A 24,891-nucleotide genomic window follows, 5' to 3' on the forward strand; every position below is an offset into this window, starting at 1 on the left:
TCACATCTGTACATGACTGCTGTAAAAACCATAGCTTTCACTATATGGACTTGTGTTAGCAAAGTCTACAGTATACTCTGAATTTTAAATCTACAATATACTCTGAATTTTAAATCTACAGTATACTCTGAATATTGACCATGTATATATGACTGAATTCAATTCTAGGGCAGGCTTCCATGTCTCTACAGAGCAGATACTATATGATCCTTACTGATTTGAATCAAGAAAAATTATCATGGAGAAAGAAGAGGAATTCTATTTGATGAAAACTTTTACTGAGGAAAACACTTGGTTTATTACAACTTGGGTACTGTGATAAAAGATAAGTGTAAAAGCACTTTTAAAATCTTGTGAATTACCACCTGTACCCCTCAGTCTTAAAAAAAAGATGTGTTAGAAAACCCCCTTACCTAACATGACCATTATGTCCTGAAGTTTGGTTCAATTTGTGCTGAGACTCAATAAGGGGATAATTAAACATCTACTGTGACCATTTGAGAATATAAAAATTTAAAAAGTGCAATCCCTTATTTTCAACTCTTCAACAAGTTAGGTCACAGTATAGTTACTTTTTAAGGGAAGCTAGAGTGCCACTCTATTCTGCACTAACTGGACCATTCCCAATGTTGGAGCTTATTCTTAAGAACAGCATCAACCAAAATGGATCAAGAAGAGAGTCCAAGCTGATGAGGGCTTAGAAACTATCTAATTTCAGAAATATATGAGGAAAAAAAAAGACCCCGAGGAACAAGAGTATCAAGAGTGCTCTGAAAAGGTTTAAAGTAAAACAAGAAACAAAATTAGAGCCAAAGGATAGACACTGGGAGAAAGCAGATTTCAGCTCAAAATTTAAAAGAACACTTTCAGCCATTAAAGCTATCATAAATAGAAGGAATGTGTTCCTTTGGGAGGGTACAATCTCCCTGTCTTTGGAAGAATTCTAGTAAGGGACAGATGAGTATTTATAGACTATGCTCTCAAGGAGCATCCTGAATTAGGTGGGACATTGAATTTGAGGACTTCTGAGGTTTCCTCTAACCGTGAGATTCTAGGATCCTATGACTTTCTACATTCCCAACATCTCACATTTCATAGTAAGGTAACAAACTGTATCTTAACCAAAGTCACTTCTAGATAGGTGATAATATGGTCAAGAGTGACTCTGAATTCTTTACATACTGGAAAGATGTTGAGCTCACATTAGTGGATACATGTTTTCCAAGATCCTAATATTTACTTTAAGTTTATCATTTTACAGGTTGTCCTTCTTGAAGTGACCTTCTCACTTAATATTGGAGAAAGTGTCTGCCAAACAGTCAAGTCAGTTGTTCTGTTAAATAAAGATGATGTTCCATGAAAAAAGTAGCTACTTCAGTTTGCAACTCTAACAGTCACATAAGTGCCTCACTTCTTCCTAAGACAACATTATATTTGATTATTTTAAGGATGGAGAAACTGAACTCACGAGGTTAAAAGACTTGTCAAAGGACACACAGTAAAGCTAGAATTTGAATCTAGATCTTTCGGTCTCCGAAGTCCATACTCTTTCCACTAACTTCGGACTTCTAGGTCTCCAATAATCCTTAGTTAGAGTGGTCTTAACTGCCCCCAAAGAATTCATTACCAGATTTTTCCTCTTTACAGCAACAACACAGCATATGTAATTGGAAACTGATTCATAAATCCAGCTTGTGTGTGTGTGTGTGTGTGTGTGTGTGTGTGTGTGCACACACACGTGCATGTGGGTCCACATGACACAGAACATGAACAATGGAAAAGAAAAAAAACAGGGGGAAATCCATTTGGTTTATCAGTTTCCTGGACTGGGATCGTGTTTTCATTCACAGCAGCGTATCACTGGCTTTGGCATAGTAATTTAGAGGATGTGTTCTTTATTAGCTTTGCTCAACTTGGCTGGGTTCAGCTATATACTGCCAGCTGGGCTGATGCCAAGGCTGAAACTCCACTGATCCAAATTCCAGTTCACATAAAAAAGCATGGGTTGCCTCCTGCTCCTATCTAGCTGAGTTAACACATTCAGTTCCCCATGTCTAGCTCCTTCTCTCCCTCCTGACTCTTACTCCCACAGCATGAATACAGGACTTCTGAAACCAAAAAGACATTTCACATTTTCCCGAGGCCTTCTCCGATGGATAAATCTGTGGAGAGTAGGAAGAACAGAAGGAAGATAAAATTACCCATGATAGGCCCAGAGCCAACCTCTAAAGCCTTTCATTACTGAGACTCAAAGGAGTGTCTTGGGCAATAGGTAAGAGGATTCAGGAACAATTTCAGCAAGTGGAGAGCTATATTCTCAGAAGATGGTCTGCTCACATGTCTGGTCAAGTCTAAGTTGCTTAAAGAGGCGACATGAAAGGACACTGTGATGAAGCACCTGCCGGTCAGCCACATAGTCAATGCACACGCTCCACCTTTCCTGAGCACAGGACTATTTAAAAAACCTACAGTCTAACTCCTGCCTTCCTGCCATATCAGCCTCATAACCTTCTGTTTTTCTTTGCTCCGTTTAAGAGTCTGCCCAGTTTCCCTCCTCTTTCTGATATATTCGGTTGGCCAAAAAGTTGGTTCAAGTTTTTCCATAATATCCAACTTTTTGGCCAACCTAATACATGAAAGTTTATGTTTTGTTTGTCTCCTAGTAAGTCGTTACTGAGATTCAGAAAATCTCATTTGTAATTGTAGTATTTCCTCAAAAATTAAGGGGGAAAATGTAAAATACAGAGTTGATATTACTGGTTTCCAATATGACTTTATTAACCACCTACACTTATCACTTCATGGCAAATAGATGGGGAAAATGTGGAAACAGATTGGATTTCATTTTCTTGGGCTCCAAAGTCACTGCATACAGTGAGTGCAGCCACAAAATTAAAAGACACTTGTTCCTTGGAGGAATAGCTATGTCAAACCTAGACAGTAAAAGCAGGACATATGTTAAAAAGCACACAGTCAAAGCTATGTAACTAGACAATATTAAAAAGCAGAGACATTACTTTGTCAACAAAGGTCCATCTAGTCAAGGCTATGGTTTCTCCAGTAGTCATGTATGGACATGAGAGTTGGACTATAAAGAAAGCTGAGCGCTGAAGAATTGATGCTTTTGAACTGTGGTGTTGGAGAAGACTCTTGAAGAGTCCCTTGGACTACAAGGAGATCCAACTAGTCCAACCTAAAGAAAATCAGTCCTGGGTGTTGACTGGAAGGACTGAAGTTGAAGCTGAAACTCCAATAGTTTGGCCACCTCATGCGAAGAACTGACTCATTTGAAAAGACCCCAACGCTGGGAAAGATTGAGGGCAGGAGGAGAAGGGGATGACAGAGGATAAGATGGCTGGATGGCATCACCGACTCAATGCACATGGGTTTGGGTAGACTCTGGGGGTTGGTGATGGACAGGGAGGTCTGGCGTTCTGTAGTTCATGAGGTTGCAGAGTCGGACACGACTGAGCGACCGAACTGGAATAGTTTCTCATGGAGTAGTAGTCATGTATGGATGTGAGATTTGGACCATGAAGAAGGCTGAGCACCAAAGAATTGACACTTTTGAACTGTGGTGCTGGAGAAGACTCTTGAGAGTTCCTTGGACAGCAAGGATATCAAACCAGTCAATCCTAAAGGAAATCAACCCTGAGTATTCATTGGAAGGACTGATGCTGAAGTTTAAGCTCCGATACTTTGGCCACCTGATGCAAAGAGCTGACTCACTGGAAAAGACCCTGATGCTGGAAAAAATGGAGGGCAAGAGGAGAAGGGGGTAACAGAGGATGAGATGGTTGGATGGCATCACTGACTCAGAGGACATGAATTTGAGGAAACTCAGGGAGAAAGTGATGGATAGAGAAGCCTGGCATGCTGCAGTTCATGGGGTCACAAAGAGGTGGACAAAACTTAGTGACTGAAGGACAACAATTAACAACACATTTAAAACAGGGAATTTTCCAAGTTGATATATGTTGATGCTGGCACACAGCAGGTGTTAACAAAACCTTTTCAGAGGAAACTATATGGATCCAAGTATTTTCAAGAAAACAGCAGGTGTGGTCAAATTTATGAACTGCCTAAATCAAATCTCACTATTTCCAGGAGTTTGAGAGATGCCAGTTGTTTCATTATACATGCCAGAAAATTGCTACCCCTCTCAGGCATCTGTGGTTGGTGAAGGCAGGAGAGAGAACTGGGCAGGGCCAAGAGCCAGCTTAAGGAAGCTGGAAGAGAGATATGGGGCTATTCTGTCCCTTGAGCATATATAATTAGGATCAGTGAGAGAACCCAGATTCCCCACTTCATAATGTAATGCTACTCATTTAATTTCCTCATATTCCCATTTCTACTTATGTAGCATCAGCATACAATCAAGAGAAAAGCAATTATGGGAGCATTAGTTCACTGTACAAACCTCATCTCATAAATATATTTATTTTCCTGACCAAAATAGAGCACTTAAGTGTCTCTGTGTGCAGTTCCCTTTTCTTGGGATGTCTAGACATCTAAATTCAGATATAACTAACAGATGGGGGGGGGCACCTACTCTGTGCTACATGTATTTGCACACCCATTTTCTCATTTCAACCACTGAATCAAGCTGGGAGGTAGGTACTTCTTTACAATCTTCACTGAGCCTAACACTGCTAAGATTGGGAAAAAAGTGAAAGTGTTAGTTGCTCAGCTGTGTTCAACTCTTTGAGACCCTATGGTCTGTAGCCTCCTAGACTCTTCTAATTCATGTCCATGGAATTCTCCAGGCAAGAATACTGGAGTAGGCAGCCATTCCCTCCTTTAGGGAATCTTCCCAACCCAGGGTTCGAACTCAGGTTGCCTGCACTGCAGGCAGATTCTTTACCATCTGAGATATGAGGGAAGATGGGGCTGTTCTACAACTATTGTGTAGATGGATGAATAAAGGCCAGAATTTCTAGATGCAATTAAAGTACAACACCACAGCTGGAATAATGACAAAGATATTGTGTGTGTGTGTGTGTGTGTGTGTGTAGGGAGGAATCGGTATATTCAACAAAGGCAAAGCTCGGAACTAGTTATGTCTGAGAGGGGAAAAAGGGAAAACTGCCAAATGGCCAAGTGGTGGTCGTCCTCATTAAGGGTCCTGAAGAATTTGATTCACTTATTAATCAACAGGCTCATGCCTTTTCTGACAGGGTACTGAATATACCTTCTCAGGAGACAGGAAGAATATACCAACTGCTTGAAGCTTCCTGTAGAGAGGACATTTTCCTGTTTGCTGTGGCTTAGTAGAAAAAGAATTTGGGTGGAAGGGCAGGAGGTATTCCAGGTATAAAGGTGTAAGTGTGTTTTGTGATAGAGAAGTGAGTGAACATGAGTTCAAAGATATCCCTTTCTGGAGATGAGAGTCCTTTGTTACTCTTATTTTTGGCCACAAGTTTCCAAGACTTGGAACAATAGTTTAAATAAATTTTAATCTGCTTTTAAAATTACAGTAGCCCTCTCACTTTTGTACCTCAGTGAAGAACGGCTTTAGATGATGGTGAACAGAAATGAAATCAGAAAATATAGCATGATTTATTTCACTCAATAAATATTACTGAATAACTACTATGGGCCAAGTGCTGGGGATATAAAGATGAAGTTAATAAATTGATCCCACTTAACAAGGACTCCAAGTAGACATGAATCCTAACCTTCTAGACAGGGTAGAAAGAATTATCTTCATACTAAAAAACTTATTTCACAGGCTGCAGGGATAACTTGGTTAAATCAATAAAATAGTTGTGATAGGTATTGAAATAAACTTTAAGAACTTACATTTCAGCTTCTTTATTCAAAGACTAGCCCCTCACCCCATCTTATCTTCTCACCACTCTCCACTGGCCTGGGAGTGTGAGCACACATTCACAAAACTATAAACTCTAAAGGCAGGATTCCTACAAATTTATCCAATGACTAGCCCCTAGTCATGACAATATTTAAACTTGAATGAATGGCTGGCTGAAGAAAATCAGGCCATTAGTTGACCAGTAGTCTCAGTTGTGTTATTCTTGCCTCTACTTAGTTTTTCCCTGCATAATTTAGGATTCCAATTTAACCAACTCTTTCTGACCCAGAATTCCAAAGTTATTACAGTATAGTTTCCTATGTAGTTTTACAACAGAAAGAGAACATCCATCCATAAAGTATGGGACACACTTTTAAATGCTACACAGAGGAAAAAAGGAAGATGTATTCTGAAAGTTTTGTTTTTAAGTATCAAATTCTTACTCTCCAGGTCAGGGTAATACTCCTGTGGCTCTTACTCTCCAGGTCAGAGTAATACTCCTGTGGCACTTTAGCCACAGCACTAAAATATTTTGAAATGTTCTCTTTGTTTGACGCCACAGGTAGAAAGGGTAGACCAAAATGGTAAAGGAGGCCTGGTTGACCATTTACTCCAACAGGTGTGCTCAAGGGCCACACTTCTATTGGACCCCCATATCTGCATCAGCATAGAGAGCAGTCAGACCAAGCTTACACTATATGAAGTGCAAGAGACTGCTGTACAGTCCAGAATAATAATATACAATAAAATATATAATAAAAATATAAACATGAAGTAGCTGGGATCTCATTATATAGGAAGCTAAGCTATAATCTGAAACTGTCTTGCCCACATGCAATCAGAACAAAGGAGAGGGAGTTAATTAGATTATCAAGTACCTAATTAACATTATAGTCATACCAAATGGACTGAGTTTTTGTTTTTTTAATTTTGAAAAGTACAGTTTATCTCTGTTTTCTTCTAAGTCAGATACAAAGAGTGATCAGCCGAAAAAAAAAAAAAAAAGCTTCTGCTTTTTATAACAAGTACCCTGGATTGGCTGCAAGCTTAGCATCTGAAGCCCATCAGAAGTGGCTCGGCCCAGGAGTTTAGGACCTAAAAAGGTTTACTACTGGCTTTGCAAAGGAGAAACAGCTAGCATGAAGGATCCCCTTAGAGAGGAAGAGCCCTATGTGGCTGGGGTACAGAGGTAGGCAGGGGTGAGATGAGCATCTGGGATCAAGTAGAAGACAGTCAAAGGAGTCATCTTTTACCCACTGTCAGAGGTCAGGAACCTGTACAGTACACAGGGGTATTAGGATGCTCAAGGATCATCTAGTTCAATCTCTTGCTTTAGGAATGACTTGCTCAAAGACATAAAACAAATTTGTGTCCAGCTGGGACTAGACTCCCGTTCAATTCTCTGATGTTACACTACACAGCTTATGCCAAAACCCAAGGTCTCAAATGAAGCTTTGAAGAGAGCCCAAAGGAGAATGAGAGAGTACAGGGGAAGACTGTGAAGATAATATGGCTAAAGTGATGGCCTTGATAGCTGATCTTACTAAAAATCTCATGGCTTCTCCCTCTAGACTCAGAGATCAACAGAACTAAGTCACTTAATCCTTTGAACTTTGCTTTTCTTATAAATAGAATGTATCTAACTGTAACAGATTTCAAAGTTAGCAAAAGATACAAAGAAATAATGTGTGTGAAAGAACATTAAACGAATATTGATATTTTTCCCACTCACTGTGGGTAAGAAACAATCCTATAGTACCTGAATTTTTTAACATTTGCACACTAATGACCAGAAGGTAGAAAAGAAAGAGGAGATAGGATGATCAGAAAGAGAAAAGGCTTACACATAGAGAACATCTTGTTTTGTGAAATGAATTGAGTAATCACATTTTTTCCAAGTTGTATCACTTGTTTCTCAGCCAGGACACTGAATGGCCCAAGTTCTGCTATTACTAAAAGCTGCGTTATAAAATCAACTGAGGGTATGAGGTGGGGGAGGAGAGACTTGCTGGAGGAAACAATCCAGCTGCTGGGATAAGGACTGAAGGTCCTGATCTGGAAATACCAACTGGAATAACCTCCTACCTTCTGAGCTGGTCCTTCTGGTAATCTATTAAAAATCGAAAATCTCCAGAGAAACACTGAAGGGAAGGAAAAGAGCCAGCAAACAACTCTGGAATCATCAGCCACACGGTGTGCCATATTTCTTATCAGCATGATGCACAGTCAGAAAAAAAAATGTGAGTCCAGAAGACTCTCCTGCTCCTCTAGCTTTTGAGAATCACCCAATTGCTATAGGAGACTTACTAGTCAAAATAGCAGAGTTACTCTAACCAAGGAAGTAAGAAACCTAACCTACTAACTGAATATGGCTGGGGGCACCAAGGCTTATCCTGTTTTAGTCTCAAGTAAGCAAAAATGACTCCACTGTGACTTTCAAGGCACTTCTTTTCTTGCTATTTCCACAGAGATATTATCTCATAGACTCTGTAGAGGGAGGGCAATGCATGTCTCACACTGACCCCACATTTGTTTCTTGGAGCATTTAGAGGTGTAGCACTTTTCTAGGCAGAAAGTCTGTCTTCTCTCCTCCATGCTGCCCCCATCTCAAGTTCTCTCCACTCAGTGCCACCAACCTAATCCAAGAAACCCTAAATTTTCCTTGTCCACAGTCACCATGATACAACCCATTTTCTATAAACCAGCCCAAATGAGGTCTTAAATAACAGCTTTATTGATGTGTACTTCACATACCATGAAATTCACCTTTTAAAGTGTTTTTAGCAAACTCAGAGTTGTGGGAATATCATCCCTGACTTTAGAACACATTCATCATCCACAAAAGAAATCTCATACCCATTAGCAGTCACTTCCCATTTCCTCTTCTTCCCAAGCCCCCTAAAACCACTGTTTTGTCTCTCGGTTTTGCCTATTCTGGACGTTTCATATAACTGCCATTATACAATGTGTGGTCTTTAGTGACTGGCTTTTTCACTTAGCGTAATGTTTTTAAGGTAAGTGATTGGCTTTTTCACTTAGCATAATGTTTTTAAGGTACATTTATATTGTAGCACAAACCAGGACTTCATTTTTTTTAAATTGTCAATAAAAATAGATAATTTATTTCATGTGAATATAACACATTGTGTTCATCTTGTCATCAGATGGACAGTTGGGCTATTCCAATTTTTTGGCCGTTATGAATAATGCTGCCATGAAGTTCAAGTTACATTTTTGTGTGGACATATAATTTCTATTTTCTTGGGTATATACCTACAAGTAGACTTACTAGGTCACAGATAACTCTATGTTTAACATTTTGAGAAACTTCCAAACGGTTTTCAAAGTGGCTGCAGCAGTTTAGAATATGACCAGAAACATATGAGAGTTCCAATTTCTCTACATTCTCACCAACACTTATTACTGTCTGTCTTTAGATTATATCCACACCCATGGGCGTAAAGTGGTATCTCACTGTGGCTTGGATTTGCATTTCCCTAATGACTACTGATGTTGAGCATCTTTTCAAGTGCTTACTGACCTTTTGTATATTTCCTTGCTTGCTTGCTAAGTCGCTTCAGTTGTGTCCAACTCTGTGCGACCCCACAGATAGCAGCCCACCAGGCTCCCCTGTCCCTGGGATTCTCCAGGCAAGAACACTGGAGTGGGTTGCCATTTCCTTCTCCAATGCATGAAACTGAAAAGTGAAAGTGAAGTCACTTAGTCGTGTCTGACTCTTCGTGACCCCATGGACTGCAGCCCACCAGGTTCCTCCGTCAATGGGATTTTCCAGGCAAGAGTACTGGAGCGGGGTGCCATCGCCTTCTCCGATATTTCCTTAGGAGAAATGTTTAAGTCCTTTGTCCATCTTCTCAACTGGGTTATTTATCTTTTTTATTGTTGAGTCATACATGCTCTTTTGTATTCTTGGACACAAGGGCAAGTGATTTTTTTTTAAAGTAAATCAGATTTTGTTACTCCTTCTGATGATTCCCCATTATGTTTAGAATAAAATCCAAATTATCACTCTGGCTTATAAGGTCCTACATGATTGTGCCACTTTGCCCCTCCCATGGTACACTGTGGCCAGAGCAGTATTCTTTCTGCCCTTGAAACATAATAAACTCATTCATGTCTCAGTACCATTGTAAGTATGTCACATCTGCTCGCTTGGAATTCTCTTTCCTTGCATGGCTTCTTTTTGTCATCGAATTCAAATATCAATCATCTTTTTGGACAATTTTTCCTAAAAAGAAATTGTATCCAAAAAGTTCCCCCTCCACAAAAAGGAACAGTGAACTTTTAGGGATGATGGGTATGTTCATTATCTTGATTAAAGTAATGGTTTCATGGATATATATATATACGTGTCAAAACTTTTCAAACTGTATACTTTAAATATGTGCAGCTTATTTTACTTCTGCTGCTGCTGCTAAGTTGCTTCAGTCGTGTCCGACTCTGTGCGACCCCAGAGACGGCAGCCCACCAGGCTCCCCTGTCCCTGGGATTCTCCAGGCAAGAACACTGGAGTCGGTTGCCATTTCCTTCTCCAATGCATGAAAGTGAAAACTGAAAGGGAAGTTGCTTAGTCGTGTCTGACTCTTCGCGACCCCATGGACCGCAGCCTACCAGGCTCCTCTGTCCATGGGATTTTCCAGGCAAGAGTACTGGAGTGGGGTGCCATCGTCTTCTCCATATTTTACTTCAATTATATTCAATAAAGCTGTAAAATGAATCCCTTCACAGTCACTACCTTATTATACTTTATTTCCTTAGGAAAAATTGTCTATCTGAAATCACCTTGTTTATTTCTTGATTTAAATGTATATTGACTATCTCATCCCTCTAAAATGAAAGTGTCATGAGGGCACTTGATGAATGCTTTTCATCTTTGTAGCTACTGTATCCTGAGTTTGGCTCACAATTAGGTACTACATAAATATTTGGCTAATTGAATGACTGAATCTGATAGAGGTTTAGAAATGAAACCCACAGACAACAGGAAGGGTGACTTTCTATTCTCTCAGATTTACCAGTACTTTTAGGAATGAGATTCTTACTGTTTATTTTCTTTATTAAGAGCTACCTCAAAGTTTATCCTGGATGTTCTCCAACATCATGACCATCAGAAATATCACTGGCTGTTAACTATCCTGTGGTACTATTCTAGTATTTTATGTATACTCTCCCATTAGTAGCAGTTATTTTAATAATAAGAGTATAATAATAATAAGAATATAGCATATTACATAGTAAGTATAATAAATAATGTTATGTTAATATAGAATAACAGCAGCAGTAATACAATGAAAACATTTGGTTAGCATTTGGTGTTTGCCAGACATTATGTAAGCATTTTGCCCAGGTAATCTCATTTATAAAGTAGGTATTCTTTTACAGATGAGGAATTTTGAGGTTTAGAGAGGTCAACTAACTGACCAAAAAGCCACACAGCTGGGAAAAGGCAGAGATGGACTTCAAATCTATCTTACATCTAAGCCCATGGTTTTTCTATTAAACTACAGTGCTGGTTAAGTATTTTTATGTAATATAATGTTACTCCAGCTCAATTACAAAGTTGGGGTGTGCACCTCAAGAATGATACTATTCAAACTCTGGAACAGTTCAGGAATAAGAGTAAGAGAGAGGAGCAGCTAGTTGCTTGAGAATAAACCAAGGTATTTGAGCAAGGAAATTTTACTTTATGCCACACTCCGTGTATATCCTCACGCGATGTTTAAACTCTTTCTGTTTCTGACTGCTCTTGACTGGATGTTGGTTGCTGGCCCCTGATCCTCCTTTGCCTGTGAGTGAGGTTTGCTGGTGAAGGGATGCTGACCATGGGAGATCTAGGCAGGCTCCCTTAGTAACCTGGGTTCCGACTTTACAAGCCTTTACCTTTAGTGCCAGGTGGCTGCAGGTTGTCTCCAGTCAAGGAACACCAGCCCACAGGGAAGATGTCACGGGAGTCGAAGCGGCACCAGTAGTCAAAGGCCCCTCGCCACCCATCGAAAGTGACAAGCACCTCTGAGCCCCGCACTTCCCCAATAGTGGCTGGGCAAATGAAATGAGGGTTCTTCCTGTCCACAGCTTCTAGCTTCATTCCCATTTTGAAGAAGTTGTGAGAAGGTGACGGTGGTTCCTAGGTGAGAGACAAGAGATATACAGACCTAGATACAAAGAGAGAGACTATGTATGCCAAGAAACTGGTACTTCATTGGGATGATTAGAAAGTGCTATATAAGACTTACAATGGAACTTTAGACTCTCCTTTAAATGAATTTCAAAATATACCAAAGTATTACTTTGTTAATTCTAATATTTTGACATCTTTGCTTCGGGTCTTTTTTTTTTTTTTTCAAGAAATAAAAGGTAACAGGTAAGGCTGAATCCTCCTTTGTGCCCTTCCCTATGCATATTTTTATACTTTACTATGTGTGTGTGTATATGCTGCTGCTGCTAAGTCACTTCAGTCGTGTCCGTGCCATTTCCTTCTCCAATGCATGAAAGCGAAAAGTGAAAGTGAAGTTGCTCAGTCGTATCCAACTCTTAGTGACCCCATGGACTGCAGTCCACCAGGCTCCTCCATCCATGGGATTTTCCAGGCAAGAGTACTGGAGTGGGGTGCCAAATTATATATATAATTTTCACACTTTAAAATTTTATATAAATAGTATTATAGTGAACATATCATTCTACAACTTGCTTTTTTTTGTTCAACACTGTTTTTGGAATGTAACCATGTTGTAAATTTAGCTCTAGTTTAACTGCTAATAGTACTCCATTACATCATAATTTATTTCCTCTCTTTCAGCAGACATGTAATGTTGTTTTGAATTGTTTACTATTTCAAAAGAGTTTTCACAGCCATTCTTACAGTTGTTTCTTTTTTCACATGTGGGAGGATTTTTTTTCAGTGTGTATACCTAACAGTAGAATTGTTGGGTTATAGGTCGGAGAAGGCAATGGCACCCCACTCCAGTACTCTTGCCAGGAAAATCCCATGGATGGAGGAGCCTGGTGGGCTGCAGTCCATGGGGTCGCGAAGAGTCGGACATGACTGAGCGGCTTCCCTTTCACTTTTCACTTTAATGCACTGGAGAAGGAAATGGCAACCCACTCCAGTGTTCTTGCCTGGAGAATCCCAGGGATGGAGAAGCCTGGTGGGCTGCCGTCTCTGGGGTCGCACAGAGTCGGACATGACTGAAGCGACTTAGCAGCAGCAGCAGCAGCAGCAGGATGGGCTTCCCTGATGGCTCAGATGGTAGAGAACCTGCCTATGATGCGGGAGACCCAAGTTCAATCCCTGGGTTGGGAAGATCCCCCGGAGAAGGGAATGGCTACCCACTCCAGTATTCTTGCCTGGAGAATTCATCTTCCACTTTATTAAACATTGTTAAACTGCCCTCCAAAGCAGCTGGAACACTGTGAACTCTCTCCAGTAGTGTAGCTAGTTCTTGGGTGCTGATTTGCAATGCAGTTGCATAAAGTTTCCAAAAATTGTTGTATACTCTGTTTCCCTTTGTCTTACTGTCTCATCCTGTACCAATAACATAGTCTTTTTAAATGGGTATCTGGAAGAAAAAGTCCCTCTACTTTGTTATTGTTCACTATTGTTTTGGCTATTCTTTCTCCTCGATCTTTCATACGAATTTCAGGATCAGTTCTTCAAGTTCCACAGGAAAATCCTATTTGTATTTTGACTAGAATCCCAGTGAATTTATAATTAGGGAAAAAATAACTTTTGTATGTATGATACTGAGCCTTTCCTTCCATGAACATAGCATTTTCCATATGTTAAGTATTCTTTAATGGAGATTTCATCTTCAGTATAAGTTTAAAAATTCCTTATAAATATCTTATATTTTACTGACATTTTTCTAGCCATACTGTAACCTATTGCTATCTTAAAGAGCATCTTCAAAAATTTCATTTTCAACTCACTTATTAAATAGGAATGACTTTATTTTTTAAAACTGATTTAAAATTGATGAAGAATTGATGGTTTTGAACTATGGTGTTGGAGAAGACTCTTCAGAGTCCCTTGGACAGCAAAGAGATCCAACCAGTCCATCCTCAAGGAAATCAGTCCTGAATATTCACTGGAAGGACTGATGCTGAAGCTGAAACTCCAGTACTTTGGTGACCTGATGAGCAGAACTGACTCATTTGAAAAGACCCTGATGCTGGAAAAAATTGAAGGCAGGAGGAGAAAGGGATGACAGAGGATGAGATGGTTGGATGGCATCACCAACTCAATGGACATGAGTTTGGGTAAACTCTGGGAGTCGGTGATGGTCAGGGAGACTTGGTGTGCTGCAGTCCATGGGGTCCCAAAGAGTCAGACATGACTGAGCAACTGAACTGAACTGAATTGATTTATAACTCATTAGCTTATGCTGATTGATAACTTTTTGTCTTGTCTATTTATCAATTATTGAGAGATGTGTATTAAAATATCCTCTAACAATTGTGGATTTTCTAATTTTTCCATGTAATTCTGTCAAATTTTGCTTTGTCTATTTGAGGCTATGTTTTTTAGGACCATATATAACTTTCATCTTCTTAGTGACCTATTTTTTTTTTAATCATTAGATAGTAACTTCTTTAATGCTTTTTAGTACCAAAGTCTTCTCTGTCTAATTTCAGTACAGTTAACACCAGCTTTATTTTGATAAAGGTCTGCCTGGTATATGTTTTACATTCTTTTATTTTTAACACCTTTGTGTCATATTTCAGCAATGTCTCTTATAAACAGCATGCAGCTAGATTTAAAAGCAATCTATCTATGTCTGACTAAACTGATGAGTTTAACTTCTCATAACTGACATATTAAATTTATTATAATTATCATTTCTAAATACCGTTTCTATTTAACTTATTTTTCAAGTTGTACCTTTAACTTCTTTTTTCTCCTTAACAATCAACTGAATTTTCTTCCCTTTTCCCCTTTCCATTGATTCAGACGTTAATCATTCTATATTTAATCTTTTGGTGGATCCCCTTCAGATCATAACTGTACAGCTGACATAATTAAGTCTAAAATTTATCCTTAATTAAATAATACTAGGACCTCTGAATATTTAAATTACTCCTGAGTTAACAGGTGTTGGATAATTTAGTTACACACTGTTATAGTGCCAACTGATCACTTTTGCTCCTATAACTGTTTATACAGTTATAGGCAATGATTGTTTAGTTACACTCACATGCTAACCTATCTTTCCCTAGCACTACATTTTACATCTCATTCTTACTTTCCAGGTTCAATTATCTTCTTCTTGAAACATACTCTTCAACTGTTCTTTCAGTGAATGTATTTATATTAATTTGCTGAAAATGTCTTGATTTTGCATTCATTCTGAAGTAACAGTAGAATTAGATATAAAATTCTAGGTGGACAACCATTTTTTTCTTAATTCTTGAAGGTATTATTCTATTACCTTTTGCCTTGTACTACTGCTGTCAAGAAATGTGTTTTCAGCCTAACTGCAATGCCTTTGAAGGTTCAGTCTGCGTCGTGAAAGTTGCAGATATGGAGAGCTTGCTGTACTACACCATTTTATATAAAGGAGTTGAGTGTGTGTGGATCTTTGTATTCAGGGGTTCCTGTAGCCAGTCCCCCATAGATACTGAGGATGACTGTATTCTGTGTGATTATTTGCTCAGATCTTTTGACTTCAGTTATTCCACAATGTTTTAAAGTATACATTTGTCTTTATCACACATTCTGGAAAATTCTGTCATTATCTTTTCAAATATCGACTCTTTTATTCTAGAATTCATGTTCAGCATATATCGGACCTTCTGATATTATCTTTATCTTTTCTCTTTAATATTTTCCATCTCTTCATCTCTCTGTATTGCACTCTGGAGAAATTCCTCACACATGTCTTAAAGTTAATTCTTATCTAGGTCTAAGTTGCCTAAATACCTATCTAAGATTTTTATTTTTAATTTTTAAAAGACTTTTAAATTTAACGGTTTCATTTTAGATATTCAATTTGCTTTTTTAAACTTTGTCTTTAAAAAATAGAGGTTTGTACTTTTCTCATTTTAAAATTCCTTTTCTTTTAAAAAATTTTTTAAATATAAATTTATTTATTTTAATTGGAGGTTAATTACAATAGTGTATTGGTTTTGCCATACATCAACATGAATCCGCCATGGGTGTACACGTGTTCCCCATCCTGAACCCCTCTCCCTCTTCCCTCCCCATACCATCCCTCTGGGTCATCCCAGTGCACCAGCCCCAAGCATCTAGTATCATACATCAAATCTGGATTGATTCTTTAATCATTTTCAAATACTTATTTTAAAATTTCTATCTGATGTTTCTATTATCTGAAACTCCTTGAGGTTATAGTTTTACTGTTTGTTGTGTCTACTGATGTTTCATCATGAAGGATTTGTTTTGAGAGTCTGAGGGCTCTGGATTATGAACTGAGCTGAACTGATTTTCAATGGTACTTCACTTTTGGGACTTCTATGACATTTGGGTTGAAAAAACCAAACCCTCTAGAGAGGTTTTGGGTTTCCTTCTGCCAGGCACTCAGAAATATCCCTCTCCAATTCCGGGGTTCTGAGACAACACAGGCACTATATCTGAACCTTGGATTTCCACGGGGGAAAGCTTTTATCAGAAGAATGACTCAGTTCCCCTACCCATGGCCCAGGCAGAGCCTCTTCCTGGTCTTTTCACTGAGGAGTAAACATTTGAGGGATCCATTTGTTTTTTCATGTGGCTGTCCCAGGTCCATTTTCTGCCTTGCATGGGCCCAAGGCTTCAACTTCTATCTAATTTTAGTTGTTAAAAGACAAGGTCCTTAAAAAGTAAGACTGGCAAAGCCCCTTAAGGCATCAGCACATTCAGTACACCTAACACTCTGGTTTTCCTTCTTCATTTTGGCCTTGGAGAATTCTCTTACTTCCTAGGAAGATCAGTAAAGCATTTAAAAGAATACTTGTTGGCCCCTACCTCCCACCATTCTGAGGTACTCTCCAGTGGAAGGATTTCAAATTGCCCAGTAAACTGTATTCTGGGAACCATGGTGCTCTCAGGTTTTAGACTTAAATGGCGTCATGTTATGATAAGTCACTTCAGTCACATCTGACTCTTTGCAACGCCAAGGACTGTAGTCTTCCAGGCTTCTCTGTCCATGGGATTCTCCAGGGAAGACTTCTCCAGGGTGGGTTGCCATTTCCTTCTCCAGGGGATCTTCCCAACCCAGGGATCGACCCTAGATCTCTTACATCTCCTGCACTGGCAGGAGGGTTCTTTACCACTAGTGCCACCCGAAAAGCCCAAACGGCAGCACAAGTAATGCTAACTCAGGCTCCTTTATAGTAACTCCAACCTCATGAAAGATCAACTGAGAGGAGACTGACTGCCTTTTCCCTTGAAAAACCAGGAAAAACAAATACAGGTTTCTAATTCCTGTTCTACCACTTACTAGTCATGTGGTCTCGGGCAAGCTTCTTATTTGAGTGTTTTGTTTCCTTAACTACTAAACCAAAATAATAATTCTTGCTTCGTAAAGTTAACTGTGGGTATTAAATGAGATAGTGTATATAAACCGCAAACATACTGCAGGCACTTAAAAAATAGTCTCCTTCCTTCCTCTCTGTTTAGAAGATGGATGTTATGGAATTCCATAAGAATAGCCTTTAGATTTATATTACATTTTATATGTTTTACTGACAAAAAATGTCTAACTTCTTAATAACTCTGTGAGATAGACAGAAATCCACATTACAGATGAGGTCAAAACTTATTATCAGAAGAGAAATAAGAAATCCCCAAACCCAGAAATCCTACCTTACAATCTAGTATTTCTCTGGGGATAATTGCTGCTTCATAAGGCACTTTAAAAATCCTTCTGCTGAACTAGTTTCTGAAAAGGCATCCTCAGGCCATAAATATAATGCAGACATCAGAGGCTTGGTAATTGAAAGGATGTACGCATTTGACCTTAAGTAATTTGGAGCTGGTGATAGCTGAGGAACACCGTACCTTGTGGAAAATCCTGATGGGAGCCATCTCTGCTCCATTTAGCGTCTTCAAAAGGAACATGGGCCAAGAGGAAGCATTCAGCCGAAATCCTGCAGCAAACATAACGGGCAACAGATAAAAAATACATCTCAAAGGGAACTGCGATACCAAGTTTTCCTTTGGGAATCCAGCTACTGCCACAACCTATGCTGTGATAGTTACAGACTGTTAGGAAAGGACTTAAAGGTTAAGCAGAGAAAATGCCTCATTAGACAGATGAGAAAATGAGGCACGTAAGAGGGAATGTAACTTGCTCAAGGTAATGTTGCAAAGGTAGTAGTAAAGTCCCCAACCAAGTTCCCTGACACCAAGACAGGTATTATAGAACGTACATCATAATGCCTGAAAGGTTTCCTTGAAAAATCCAAAATAGATGTGTGATAGGAATAACAAATACTTAGAAATGATCTAGACAGTACAGTGTGAAAGGGGATATAATCTCTTAAGAAGAAACCAAATATGTCTGATAAATCCAATATACAAGTAAAACTTTTTGGTTTATCTCAATATACATACACTTTCAATCTCTCACTTTCTCTTTTCCCCTCTCTCACACATATTCAGAATACAAAAAAACTTTTGGATATTCATTCTTACTTAACGAAGGATCAGGCTTCATGATGAAGATGAAAGGGGTTATTTTATTCAAAAACATTCATTTTCCAAAAGAGTCAAAGGAAGCCTAGAGAGGTTAATTGTCCATTGTCATTCCTCAATGACAAGTCATTGGAAAAGATCCTGATGTTGGGAAAGACTGAAGACAAAAGGAGAAAGGGGAAGCAGAGGATGAGATGGTTAGATAGCATCACCAACTAAATGGACATGAATTTTAGCAAACTCTGGATGACAATGGAGAACAGAGGAGCCTGGTGTGCTACAGTCCATGGGGTTGCAAAGAGTTGGACACGACTTAGTGACTGAGTAACAACAAGTCAAGAATATACTATTTAATTAATAAATTATAAGAATAAGATCATTATTATATTTTCCAATTAGAGCTCCAAGTGCTCTCTTCAATTTGGCTTCAACCTTCAACTTGAGATACGAAAATCTAGTGCCTTTTGATAATCTCCCAGTCAACCTCAGCTCTCCTGTTTTTGACAAAGGACAGACAGGTTGAACCAGAGCTGCACAGCTAGAAATAGCAACAACAATATCTGATTACTGTGTACTTCACTGTGGGCCAGATACTGTGCCAGGCACTTTCTACTGGTTATCTAATTTAATCCTCAACACAATCTGCTGCTGTAGCTAAGTCACTTCAGTCGTGTCTGACTCTGTGCGACTCCACAGACGGCAGCCCACCAGGCTCCCCCGTCCCTGGGATTCTCCAGGCAAGAACACTGGAGTGGGTTGCCATTTCCTTCTCCAATGCATGAAAGTGAAAAGTGAAAGTGAAGTCGCTCAGTTGTGTCCAACTCTTCGCGACCCCATGGACTGCAGCCTACCAGGCTCCTTCGTCCATGGGATTTTCCAGGCAAGAGTACTGGAGTGGGGTGCCATCGCCTTCTCCATGAGGTAGAAATTATCTTCATTTTATAGATGAGAAGAGAGGTATAATGTAAACTGCTTAAGATTTCAAAGTGAACAAATGACAAAGAAAGGACTGAAACCCAGGCAATCTGACTGTTGAGCCCATGCTCTTATATACTATGCTAAATTATCAACGTGCATGGGAAATGGAAAAGGAAGAAGCAGCTTTTGGGATTAAGTATTAATTAAGAGCCATAATTAAATTAAAGGGGGGAGTGTGAGAAGAGAGGAAAAAAATGGAAATAAGAAAAGAGGCACTACCCCACATGATTTAAATGCTTAAGTCTCAAAGCTGGCTAGGCTAAATGGGGTTTCCCAAGGTCAGAAGACTTCTTGGGATAGCTCATTCTTATCAACAGCGGAGACAGCAATTTATACATTCCTATCAAACTGCTACCACTTCCTTTTTGCCTGCCAAGCCTTTTTTCCTTTTGCAACTCCCCCCTACCCTGCTCCAAACCCTGATTTCAGGTGATTTGGTGGGGATGTCTACAGTGGGCTCTACCTACCTACCTGGCTATGGAATGCAAGATAACGCCATTTAAGAGCATCACATTCCCTTTAGACCAAAATATTTTATGGTATGTCCCAAACTGGCTCAACTGTTTTCTGATATGATATGCATGTTGGAGAGCTCTTCTTTCTCTGAGATCATATTTGTAAGGGTGTTTGTAGATCTGGCACTGCTAACTAGAGAACATAACTGAGAATAAAGCCAACTCTGAGCAGAAGATAGAGAGACATGAGAGTATTTAAAACAATTCTCCTTAGGTCAGGAAAGGGCTGAAGCAAGCCAAACCTAGAGCAAATCTGCCATGAATAGTTCATTACACCGAAGAATAAGGCACAGCAAGGCACAGCTGTTCTAGAGAAATGTTCCCTACACCTCTGTAAAATGGAGGAATAGGGAGGAGTGACTACAGTTCAGTTCAGTTCAGTTGTTCAGCCGTGTCCGACTCTTTGCAACCCCATGAATCGCAGCACACCAGGCCTCCCTGTCCATCACCAACTCCCGGAGTTCACTCAGACTCATGTCCATCGAGTCCGTGATGCCATCCAGCCACCTCATCCTCTGTCATCCCCTTCTCCTCCTGCCCTCAATCCCTCCCAGCATCAGAGTCTTTTCCAATGAGTCAACTCTTCACATGAGGTGGTCAAAGTACTGGAGCTTCAGCTTTAGCATCATTCCTTCCAAAGAAATCCCAGGGTTGATCTCCTTCAGAATGGACTGGTTGGATCTCCTTGCAGTCCAAGGGACTCTCAAGAGTCTTTAGAAAATTCAGATTCATGCCCTCAGTTTCCAACAACTAGAGTGCCTCACCATGTAATTCCCAATTCAATTTTTCAGAAGTGGGTTACTGAGGGGCTTCTATCTTACCTGGTGCCTGAGCTAAGAAAAAAAAAATCCTCTCACTCTGGAAACACTTATTATAATAATAGCTAATATGTATTGAATGCTTATCATGTACTACTTTATAGGTACCTCTCTCAGGATATTTCAAATAATACCATGAGAAGTACACTATCATTATCCCTAGTTTGCAAATGATAAAAGAGAAACTCAAGAGAAGTAGCTGGTCCCAGGTAATAAGTGGTGGAAACAGATTCTACTATATAATGGTCTTACTCCAAACCTCAGGTTATTAACTATGTTTCCCTACCTCCTAGCAAGCTTCTTCAAGAGAAGGGTAAAGCAGAAATGCTGCCAACCCAATTACTGAGTACTTTATCCCCCAACCCCCTGGTTCTCTTTCACTATACCATGCTACTTCCCACAAAAAACATTTATTATGCTCATATTATGTGCTAGCCTCTAAGTGCTAAGTACTTTTAAATGGGCTATCTCATTTAATCACTTCTACAGCTCCTGGTGGCTCAGACGGTAAAGCATCTGCCTGCTGTGCGGGAGACCCAGGTTCGATCTCTGGGTTGGGAAGATCCGCTGGAGAAGGAAATGGCAACCCACTCCAGTAATCTTGCCTGGAAAATTCCATGGACTGAGGAGTCTGGTGGGCTACAGTCTGTGGGGTCGCAAAGTCGGACATGACTGAGCAACTTCACTTTCACAGCTCTGTGAATTTGGTATGAGAAAAGCAGCACTGGTTTTGGATCCAGGCTGCCTAGATTCAAATTTAGATGTGCTACTTAGCTGGCGTGTGATATCTGGGAAATTGATATCTGGGAAATAATAAGGCCCTTTCTGGCTTTAGTTTCCTCAAAAAAAAAAAAAGTGGGATAAAACTAGTAACTACTTCAATGGGTTGTTTTAAGGATTAAAACAAGTTAATCTAAATACATGTGAAGCACTTAAAAAGATAGCTGGTATGTAGTAAGTATTAAATAAATGCTGGCTTTTGACTATTATAGATAAAAGACTGAGCTAGTCAACAGCAGAGCAGGATTTAAACTGGACTCTTCTGTCTCCAGAGCCTTCCTTATTAATCAGCACATTAATGTCTTCAAGCATTTTATCATTCAGTTCTACCATGCTATCTTTCTTGGTAAAAGAGTTGGAGTTGTACATTTGTGCAAGAAGGAAAAGGAAAAAACAATAATTTGAGGGTCTCCTCAAATTAAACAATGGAGTGCAAAAAAAAGGCCAGGTGGGTAAGAAATCTTAACCTCTAAAGTGGGAGTACCTCAGTATCTGGCCACTGGTTCTCTCTTCTTTGGTCTGTACTCCTTTCCCATCAACGATGACTGCCAGTTTATATTTCTAACCCAAACCTCTGTTCTGAGTTTCATGCTCATATTTTCAACTGCCTTATTCTATAATTCTTGGATGCCAAGAAATCTCAAAATGAGTGAGTCTGAAACAGAACTCTTGATTTTACAACCCATTTCCTCTAGTCACCTCATCTGGGTTAACAGCACCAGTTATTTAAACCCAGGTTCTGAGACCAAACTTTTGGGGCTTCCCAAGGGCTTCAGAAGGTAAAGCGTCTTCTGCCTGCAATGCAGGAGACCTGGGTTCGATCCCTGGGTTGGGAAGATCCCCTGGAGAAGGAAACAGCAACCCACTCCAGTACTCTTGCCTGACGGATGGAGGAGCCTGGTAGGCTACAGCCCATGGGATTGCAGAGTCGGACCTGACTGAGCGACTTCACTTTCCCTTTTCTGAGACCATAAAGCCTGGAAGTCACTCTTGGTTCTTCCATTTCTACTGCTTCTCAAATACAATTAATCAGCAAGTACTGATGGTCTTACATCAAATATATCCTAAACCGAACCATTCCTTGCCATTCTGTATTTCTCCCCCATTAACACCCTAATCTAAGCCACAGTCAGGCTCTGCCCATCCTAGGACAACAGCTTTCTAACCACTCTGCTTCTGTTTTTGCCTCCTTACTGTCTATTTTCCACACAGCGATCAGAATGATATGGTTACGTTTCTAAAAATATAAATCAGATCACATCACTCTTATGCTTACATCTTATACCACAAAATAAATCTAAAGTCTTTATGTATTTAACAAAACTTACAAATCTGGAACTTGCTTACATCTTATAATTCATATATCTCTTCCCTGCCCTTTGAGTACTGGTCTTTCTATTTCCAAGCACACCAAGCTGTGTCCCTCTGCCTCCAACACCCTTTCCTTTTCTCAAATCTTTTATTAGTTCTTTGTTGAAATATCACCTCCTCAGAGTGGGATGCCTAGACTACTCTACCTCAAATAGCCTCCTAGATTCTGCACCTTATTATCCTTAGCTTTCATCAGTGCCTAAATTTTCTTTTTTCCATGTGTGTAATGTGTTTTTTCTAACCAGAATATAAGCTCCATAAAAGTTTTACTAAACAAAGGGAAAAAACCTCTACTTATTAAATGGGTGCTAGGAAATGCTTTATCATGTTATCCCGTTTAATCCTCACAAAAGGCATGTGTGGCAGAGTTTATTAACAATCTGGCAGGTCAGGCACCTGAAACTGAAGGTTAAAAGTCAACGTAAAGCAACTCACCATTGGCCACACAGCTAAACCAGTAAGTGGCTGGGGTAATATTATAAAGCCAGGTCTCCAAGTCTAACCCCAGGCACTTGTGAGTATTCTGTGCTTACCTAAGCTTTATTTTACAAATATTTATAAACAACCAGTTCCAAAGAACTTTCAGATGCTCCTAAGACTGTTGGACTACTGAATAAATTAAGGTTTGTCTGTTTAAACAGTGATCTGAGCAAGCTCTGGACTTCAATGTAGATAAGCAGGCTAGAATCTAATCGCAGTTCATGCCCTCTGGCGGCAGGTAATAGAACAGCACTCATACCAGGGAGCACATGTACATGTGTACATGTATGTAAAGCTCCTCTGGGAGGAGAAAATGATTCAAGAATCATCTTGAAGTAATAGAGTCTAAAGCTCCTCTAAGTTATTAGACTCTATGGCTCGCAAGATGATTCCTAAATCATTTTTCTCCTACCAGAGGAGCTTTACATACATGTACAAACACAAATACGTGTCAAGAAACATGCCACTCACTCACTCATAACCTTGGACAACTCACTTCCCTTTCCCTGTTTCTGTATTCGTCAGCTGATGACGCAACTAAAGCAGTGCTTCCAAACTGAGTCTGGGTGGGCTAAACCTAAATGACACCTCGAGAGGGAGAGAAATGAGAGCCGGGAGAGAGAGACACTGAACAAACTCTTCCCCGAGTAAGAAGTGAATGTTCAGCCAGGCTGTATTTGGGAAGGACTGCTAGAATTCCTTTTGGTTCTGCCAGGATGCTGTCACCACTTTGCTACTCCACTCTCATACACACTCAAACACAAGTTAATACAGATTTATTTAACTGGGGGTGGTTGTGACTAGTCTTGAGACAAGTGTAGGTAAAGATGGGTCTGGCATTATTCAATGTCAGGGGCCTTTCTGCAGAGAAGAGAGTTCAGTGAATATTTTTAAAATTACCTTTATCACATAAGTATTTAAGATACTGTAATTAAAGCTACTTCTCTCCAAAATTTTACCCCTTCCATCAGTTTCTAGAAACAGAGTTCAAATTTCCATAATCAGAAGTGAGATGTGGATCTTTTAAAATCCGCCTTTTCACTGTCAGACTCCAGAGGTTACTGACCATATGAGAAGACTGATTAGTGTTGGGAATATAAGAGTTCCTTTCAAGTCAATGTCCCCCACACACCAGAGTATGTGATCATTTCTGAACAGGTAGTTTATACTGAGATCCTGACACAATTGACTAGGGGCCTCACTAGAGGCCAGCTCTGATCTAAACTAGGGACTCTCAATTTTGAACACTGGAATCCCCTGGGGAGCACCAAAGAACACATTACCCTACCCCCAGAAATTCAGATTTAATTGATATGAAGAAAGGCCTCATCCTAAAGGAGATCAGTCCTGGGTGTTCACTGGAAGGACTGATGTTGAAGCTGGAACTCCAATACTTTGGCCACCTGATGCGAAGAGCTGACTCATTTGAAAACACCCTGATGCTGGGAAAAATTGAGGGCAGGAGGAGAAGAGGACGACAGAGGATGA

The 24,891-nt window shown here is 39.8% G+C and overlaps 1 protein-coding gene across 9 annotated transcripts in view; it reads right to left on the minus strand.

The window, feature by feature from the left end:
• The window catches only part of SCMH1 (sex comb on midleg homolog 1 (Drosophila)), a 217,899-nt gene that overhangs the window by 81,100 nt on the left and 111,908 nt on the right, over positions 1 to 24,891 (minus strand). For all 9 annotated transcript variants that reach the window (XM_018042586.1, XM_018042579.1, XM_018042539.1 and 6 more), the window contains 2 exons: positions 17,826 to 17,914; positions 11,711 to 11,954 (listed from right to left, as the gene is read on the minus strand). In XM_018042586.1, coding sequence (XP_017898075.1) covers positions 11,711 to 11,954; positions 17,826 to 17,914 — 333 coding nt within the window. The remainder of the gene's footprint in view (positions 1 to 11,710; positions 11,955 to 17,825; positions 17,915 to 24,891) is intronic.

This window comes from Capra hircus, chromosome 3, assembly GCF_001704415.2.
Source record: "Capra hircus breed San Clemente chromosome 3, ASM170441v1, whole genome shotgun sequence".
Classification (NCBI taxonomy): domain Eukaryota; kingdom Metazoa; phylum Chordata; class Mammalia; order Artiodactyla; family Bovidae; genus Capra; species Capra hircus.